The sequence below is a fragment of the Cryptotermes secundus genome, unplaced genomic scaffold (genome assembly GCF_002891405.2).
Source record: "Cryptotermes secundus unplaced genomic scaffold, Csec_1.0 scaffold1388, whole genome shotgun sequence".
Taxonomy (NCBI): Eukaryota; Metazoa; Arthropoda; class Insecta; order Blattodea; family Kalotermitidae; genus Cryptotermes; species Cryptotermes secundus.
In genome coordinates, this window is record NW_019732395.1 from 56,319 (window position 1) to 64,668 (window position 8,350).

General features: G+C 41.0%; 1 protein-coding gene across 4 annotated transcripts in view; it reads left to right on the top strand.

Annotated features, from left to right (window-relative positions):
* Positions 1-4,687, top strand: part of LOC111867712 (dymeclin) — a 48,887-nt gene extending 44,200 nt beyond the window's left edge. For all 4 annotated transcript variants that reach the window (XM_023857783.2, XM_023857782.1, XM_023857781.2 and 1 more), the window contains 2 exons: positions 2,372-2,485; positions 3,215-4,687. In XM_023857783.2, coding sequence (XP_023713551.1) covers positions 2,372-2,485; positions 3,215-3,376 — 276 coding nt within the window. In that variant the 3' untranslated portion in view covers positions 3,377-4,687. The remainder of the gene's footprint in view (positions 1-2,371; positions 2,486-3,214) is intronic.
* The last annotated feature ends 3,663 nt before the right edge of the window (positions 4,688-8,350 follow it).

An 8,350-nucleotide genomic window follows, 5' to 3' on the forward strand; every position in this document is an offset into this window, starting at 1 on the left:
TTACTAACTTGGTTGAGCATGTTTGGACATGATCTTTGGGGCAATAGGAATGAGTATAAACAAGCCTGCTGTCAGATTTGATCATGTCTCAACATGCTAAATAAGTTCAGGATCTTGGTTGATGTATAAGCCACTCGGTTTACATCCTGCATTCAAACGTCCACTGTGCTTGTGTTTTAGCTCTGTATTATGGCTCAAAGAGGTTGTGTTATTTCTCCGGACAACTTTTGTTTTATTTGTGGTGAATACATAGTTAAAAGTCAACAAAGAAACATAAGTGATTTTGTGAAGAAAATGTATTTTGCTTATTTCAAATTGAAACTTGGGGATCAAGACAAACCCTGGGCTCCTCACAAGGTGTGCAGAAGGTGCGAGGAAGATCTTTGTTTGTGGTTTAAGGGTAAGAAGAACTCATGTCGTTTTGGCATTCCTATGATATGGTGTGAACAGCAAAACCACACGACTGATTGTTATTTCTGTTTGGTAGATGTGAAAGGCTTTAATACAAAAAATAAAAAGAAAATATCTTACCCAAACCTTAATTCAGCTATTCGTCCAGTGCCTCATAGCTCTGAAATACCAGTTCCCCTCCCACCTTCCAGTTTGGATGATATACAGATTTATTCGGAGGACGGAACTATAGTAACACCCCAGGATGAATGCAGCTCAGATTTTTCTGTTGATGAGGGACCCCAACCTTTTTCTCAGAATGAGCTCAATGACTTAGTTAGAGATTTAGGCCTTTCCAAAGATGCAGCCGAATTGCTAGGGTCAAGACTAAAAAATAAAAACTAGCTGTCACTTGGAACATCATTCTCGTGGTACAGGCACCGAGAGAAGGAATTCACTCAGTTTTTCTCCAAAGAGGGAAATCTCGTTTTTTGTAATGATGTTCAAGGGCTCATGAAATGCTTTGAAATAGAATATGATCCATCTGAGTGGCACATTTTCATTGATTCATCTAAAACAAGCCTCAAAGTAGTCTTGCTGAATAACGGAAATACATTTGCATTAATTCCTATGGGACACTCGGTGCATTTGGAAGAAAACTATAACGATTTGGCTGTGATTCTTGAGAAAGTCAACTATCAAGAACATCAATGGCTGGTTTGTGGAGACTTCAAAATATTAACCATGTTGTTGGGCCAGCAGGCAGGTTATACAAAACATCCCTGCTTCTTATGCCTGTGGGATAGTCGAGCCAGAGACCTCCATTGGACAAAAACTGACTGGCCACTTCGAGATGCCTTAATCCCCGGTGAAAAAAACGTAATTAATACGACCTTGGTTCCACCTGAAAAGGTTTTATTGCCACCTCTTCATATTAAATTAGGGCTCATGAAGCAGTTTGTAAAATCACTGCCAAAAGATGGAGAATGTTTCACATATTTGTGTTCCAAGTTCCCAAAACTGTCTGAAGCCAAGGTGAAAGAGGGAGTTTTTACTGGTNATCAAGCGGGAAACGGAAAATTGAAAGCAAAAGCGTGTTTGGAGGAGCATCAAAGAGAAGAAAGGTTTCACAGGCAAAAAGACTGAACACAGAATGTTAAATATATCATGAAGGAATTGTTTGTTTAATTATGAGAAATAATATGTTTAGTTCAATGTAATAAAATTAGTGATTTTTTATTGTAAACCCATATTATTTTCCAAAAAACCGTACATGATAGGGGGTTCATTTTTGGATTCAGCATCCTAGAAAACAAAGTTTACCAAAAATATTCCATGCAGCTGAAAAAAAAATATTTTTGCAGACCTGTGTTATTTTATTAAATTTTTTATTTGATAATATTATTTATGTTAATCGATTAATGTAAGTGATTTTGATTATGTGACTTGTGTAATTTTGTGTATGTATCTTGGTCTATCTAATTTCAAAGGGACCATTTCCACATCCTAGGTTTGTTACCTGTATGGATATATGGAAAATAAAGGAAATGAATGAATGAATCTAAGAATGGTGCTGATGTGTTCAGCTTCAGCTCTACATGGTCAGGGCCTTGGTAACTGTCTTGCCTTCTCTTTGTTGGAAAATAGTAGTGGTGTTACCTCCAAAGGCACAGTGCTGTATGGAGTATCAGGTAGATTGGCTGATTTGTTAACTGATTATTAACAGACACACACATACTGATGGGCACGAGTCTTCCCTTCTTCAGGTTACTTTCCTTGTAATTAAGTAATGTGACATAGCGGTATGTACTCTTGCTTTTTTATTTAGAAGGTAAGTGGTTTGAATCACAGACAGAATGCCAGCTGGTCAGGTAAAGTGTTTGCAGTCTCTCAAGGAGGATACTGTGACTTTACCTGTAACCTCTTCATTTTGCTGTGCATGCATATATTAGCAGCAGTCTGAAGATGGTGATGTTTGTAGGTGATCCTGTACTTCTCAAACCGGCTGGATCAAGTGCAGAAGGACTTAAGTGTAGGTGAAGTCCTGACCACTATCCAGCATGGAGCCCTTCAATGGCCAAAGGAGAGGCTCAGGGTGAGACACAGCTGAGTCTTTGAAATATATTAATATTGAGTTCTTTTGCTCTTATTTAGTACCAAGTACTATTTTCATGGATGAACCACAACATACTGATTTAAGGAATATGTGTGATAATAGTAGATACCTATACATAATTGCTGCTATTCATTTTAAGAGCTCTGTTTTGTTAGAAGTGTTCAAGAGTTAATTTTTGTGCACTGCATATGACACCAATATTAAATTGGTACTTGTTATTTATTTAGTGCACAAGACAGTAATAACTATGTAACAACAAATGAAGACACCATTTCTTAGGCCAGTGTGCAAGAATGGAAGGACAGAACAATTTCTCCTTATAACCCTGCTGATTTTATCTGGATAAGTAGTAGAATTATTTTCCCTTAAAATGAGATAGCATGCGGAGGGTGAGTTAAGGTAAATATGGTATGGAATGGCTGTTCTGTATGAACAGAAACAGTCACTGTCACTGATCCAAGATAATGAAATAAATTAGATTTCTCATTTCAAAATCTGATTGAACAATTCTTTCATCATATAAAGGTTTAATACACGCAGAAATAACAAATGGTATAGATGAACTTTTCTTGCCAGTAAGGCCTTCTGGTGTGGGAGCTGACAGCCTTGATGATAATTGGTGCAGTTAATGAAACACCATGTAGCTTATAAAACGTAAAATTTTAGAACAGGCCAGTTTTTGAGTGAGAATTGTTTGGTCTGTTGTAGAAATTCCCAGACCTGAAGTTCAAGTACGTGGAAGAAGATCAGCCAGAGGATTTCTTTATCCCATATGTATGGTCTTTGGTGTGCCAGTCTTCCGGGCTGTACTGGAACCCAGCCCACATCAAACTATTTGCTGCAGATAGTGGTTCCCCCTCAGTCTGTTGATTGTTGTGAAAGCCAGTGATTCTTAAAATACCTTTGTGACCATAATTACTGACAAACTGTCAACATCATTGCATAACCATATTCTGTGTATGCCAGTATATACTCAGCATGATCGAGTTACCTGAACTGTCATGGACGTAGTTAGTGGTTGTCATGTTCATCAAGATCATTTCATATTCATCTTAGATATATCATATATATTCAAATACAGAATGAGATTTAAATCTAAACCCATACAATCAGAAGCATATTGAAAGAAAGCAAGTAATATGAAAAATTATTTTATGTAGTAAATACTTACACTGTTACACCTTTTCCTTGGCATGGCTGTGCCAAGTCTGTATTATTTGTTGCCATTCTCTTCAGATTTTTGGCATTTATTAAGACTGGTTACTGGTTAGAAAGCTGTCACATTATTTTATGTTTACATTTATACCAAACACACACCAGTGGAACATCATCTTCATTCTTTTGATAACCTTTTTTATTTTTCCCAAAGAGAAGTTTATATATCATCATAATTAACTGCTTTCAGTTAATACAGTAACAAACCTCGCTGAGAGACCAAACAGAATCTACTTGACTGCATAATACAAAATGTTGACTGTATCAAGTTTCCTGTGTGATTTTGAAGTTTACATGATGCTGCACGTTCATGATTTTGTTTCAGTATTCTGTGGTGTCAAAAATATCAGACCACTGGGATGGTTTTATTTTTTTAACATGGTGGAAAACTCAAACCACCCTGGAACGAAGATTTCGGTTGTTTTACAGATTGTCAGGCCAGGAAATGAACCTCACCTTGTGTTTAGGTGACTACTGCACAGCCATTTGAAATATCTATCCCTGGAAGAGAAAATTTTAATGATTTAATTATATGAAATTAAATGGAAGAGTACACTTTTATCAAATAGAGCCCTGCATGCACACATAAGATGGCCAAAAAAGCCTGAAGGTTCTTGTGGTATTGGTAATGAACCTTTGGGTTCCATAAAAGGCAGGGAATTTCTTGAGCAGCTGAGCAACTATTAGTTTCTCAAGAAGAGGTTTTCCATGGAGATAGTGGCTATACAACAGAATCCCAGGAGACTTAAAGATTTGGTAACATTTCTGTGTTGTACAGTATCTCATATCTGGATAGAAATTGTGCATAATAGAGAGATTCTCAGCCTGTAATATTTTGCATCCCACTTGTCAGTCCCACAGTTCCACTACAGTGACAATGGTCTCCTTTTTGCAGAAAGTGTATTTTTACAATTGGATACATTTTAATACTATATTAATCATTAATGGACTTGAGTACAACATTAATGATAAGCATGTCATTCCTTGTGGTAATGTTTGAAATGGGTGCTTGAAGATGTGCTTTGAGTTGAAGAAATTGAGTAGGTTGACTGAAGTGGTAATGCTCCTGATTTGTATTTAGAAAGTGCTCAGTTTGAGTCTTGGTCATGACTTTCTTCAAGCCGTCCAGGCAAACATTCGGATACAACTTGGAGATACACCACGACCTATTCCTTACACATCTTCGCAATTCATCATTCATTAATCATCTGATGATTCAGTATAGCCTGAACTACTAGCAGTGTTGCAAAATAAATAATGCAGAAAGAAGAAAGGTGAAGATGATTTCTTCATTTTATGGTTGTCACAGAAGGAAAATAATGTTCAGAAAGCTGTATGGAAGAAAATGCTGATGATTCTTGTGACAGCCATTCTCCTCAATTGTTCTTATTCTGTTGTCACTTTCAAGCAGAATGTAACCAAAGGCAAACTCTTCTGTTCAGGAACTGAAAGTGACAACTTATTCATTTCATTGAGATCAAATTAACAATCACATACCCTCAAAAATCCTATTCAGGAATCAGTTCTAAATGAAAGATATTGTAACGTGTTTCGTTACTGAAGACGCCGTAGAGATGGTTAATTGGTTTATTTAACAATCTTCAAATAACGGCTACAATTAATTATCACAATATTACAGGTTTCCACACTTTACAAACCCTACAACAAAATCTCTTAACACTATCTTCAAGAGTCTTCACGTATTAATAACGCGGGAGCTATACAAGTCTCCCTGAATTACACACTCCAGATATAACTGGTTATCACTGGTTATCGCACACGTGTCTGTAGCTCGTAACTTGCGAACTGAGAACTCGTTGGTAACGCACTGACTGGCTGACTTCTTAGTTATCGCACACTCGCAGGCTGCTATGTTTCAACTGTGCGGCTCTCACAGTACAACTCGGAAATGTCTTCAGTACAGCTGAAGTCGCCGACTGCTACAGTAGAACTGACTGGTAGCTGCTGTGCAGCTCACTTATATAGCTGCAGTGCTTGCCTGTTGCGTAATGAGTGCCACGTCACAGTAGGAAGTTGATTACGGGTACGTAGCGTTGCGCGTTATGTCACCGCGGAGGGGTGGGAGGGAGCGCTACGTTACTGCCACGCGCTTGTGGCCTGAGTTGCCATGTTGCAGTTGGGTAGGGAGGGGTTCTCCGTTGTGCAACATGTTACAATATTTATTCAATTTTTCCTCAAGTTTATCCAAGTGTGAGCAAAGTTTAGCAATGTTAATTATGCCACAATGTGTTTCCTGATGCCACCAGAGAGATTAGGCATAAAAAATATTCCCTAATTAACTCTTTTCTTTCAAACTAGCAACTTTTATTTGGAAGTTTCTCTCATGGATGATAGGTGGACAGACCTTGCAAGTGCAGATTCAGTTTATTTAGAAGTACAAATATGTCTGCCATATAAACCAGTTTGTAGTCCATTATTGTTAAACAGTTATGCTAGCTTTTAAAGCAAGATATACCTAATTTGTAAGATTTGAGGCTTTCATGGCGGTGACTATGAAGAAAGCAGTCTTCTGGGATTTGGCACCGTGTATATGTGGTGTTAACCGACGTTTCGGAGGAACGTATCGCCTCCATCTTCAGGGTAGAAGAAAAAATATAAGAAATCTGCAAGCCAAGAGACTGTGAGAACCGGTAAAAGCAGACTGTGTGGAAATATACACAGCTATGTGAGAGAAGAGAGGGTAGGGGCAAAGGGCAAGTATACAAGTGAAAGCAGTAGTGAGGGAGGGGTAGGGGAAGGGAGCTGGGACAAGCGTGGTTTTTGTGTAGGGGAGAGAAAGGCAAGGTTAAAGGCTGGGCACAACCCGTAAGCTGAGGGGGGTTGGGGTTGTTATGTTGGTTGGTCATCGCCTGTGTGGTCTTCTGGATCTGGCGTCATATCCCGGTGGGGGTTTTTTAAGAGAATGGATGAGAGGTTTCCAAGACTTGCTGAGACAAAGGCCCATTGTGAGCACCAGTGGCTCTCCCACCTATCGCCTGGCCAAACACTTGGCTGGCCTACTGAGGACATACACTGGCAACAGTCCACGCCATGTGAGGAACTCCATGGAATTTGTCCACACATTGGACTCTCTCCATGTTGATCCCCACGACATAATGGTCAGTTTCGATGTAGTGTCACTCTTCACCAGGGTGTCTATAAAAGATACGATGGATCTGCTAGGACGACATTTCTAAGAAAACATCTTGAGACTCTTCCGCCATGTCCTGACCACCTCATACTTCACCTTCAATGGCCAGTTCTATGAACAAACTGATGGCGTGGCGATGGGCTCGCCACTCTCTCCGGTCATCTCTAACCTCTATATGGAGGACTTCGAGGAGAGGGCACTTGACTTGGCCCCACACAAGCCCCGCTGCTGGTTTCGCTACGTGGACGACACCTTCGTCATCTGGTCACACGGTCCCGACAAGCTCCAGGACTTCCTGAACCACATAAATAGTATCAACCAGTGCATCCAGTTCACAATGGAAACTGAAACTGAAGGCCACCTCCCCTTCCTGGATATAGATATTTACAGGAGACCCGACGGTTCCCTGGGCCATAGAGTGTACCGCAAATCCACCCATACTAACCTGTACCTTAACGCTGCGTCCCACCACCACCCTTCCAACAAGCAAGCTGCACTTTCCACATTGGTGCACAGGGCTAGAGCACTGTGTGATCAAGACAGCCTACATGCGGAGTTGGTGCTCCTGAAGGACGTATTCAAGAAGAACGGATACAACAACCGTCAGATCCACAGAGTTCTCAACCGTCGGCCCAACATCAGCCGGCCTGAAGACAAACCGGGCTCAGTCGCCTTCCTTCCCTATGTCGGGACCATATTCAACCGTATCAGCAGAGTGCTGTCCCGACACAACACCAAAGCAGTGGATCTGCCTCCATACAAATTATCCAATTTCCTCCGGCCGGTTAAAGACAGCCTGGGCCTAAGGACACCGGGTGTATACAGTATCCCATGCGAGTGCGGGAAGGTCTATATTGGGCAGACAGGCCGCTCCATGGACATGAGGTTGAAGGAGCATCAGCGGCACATCCGTCTCGAACAACCGGACAAGTCAGCCGTAGCTGAACACAGCATCGATCTGGGACACCGCATTCAGCTTCAGAATACCTCCATCCTCGCCACCAAGACCCGCTATATGGATCGCATCATTAGGGAGGCAATTGAGATTGAACTGCATCCAGGAAATATGAACAGAGAGGGGGGGTTTTGTCTCAGCAAGTCTTGGAAACCTCTCATCTGTTCTCTTAAAAAACTCCCACCGGGATATGACGCCAGATCCAGAAGGCCACACAGGCGATGACCAACCAACATAAGAACCCCCACCCCCCCTTCAGCTTACGGGTTGTGCCCAGCCTTTAACCTTGCCTTTCTCTCCCCTACACAAAAACCACGCTTGTTCCAGCTCCCTTCCCCTACCCCTGCCTCACTACTGCTTTCACTTGTATACTTGCCCTTCCCTCCTACCCTCTCTTCTCTCACATAGCTGTGTATATTTCCACACAGTCTGCTTTTACCGGTTCTCACAGTCTCTTAGCTTGCAGATTTCTTATATTTTTTCTTCTACCCTGAAGATGGAGGCGATACGTTCCTCCGAAACG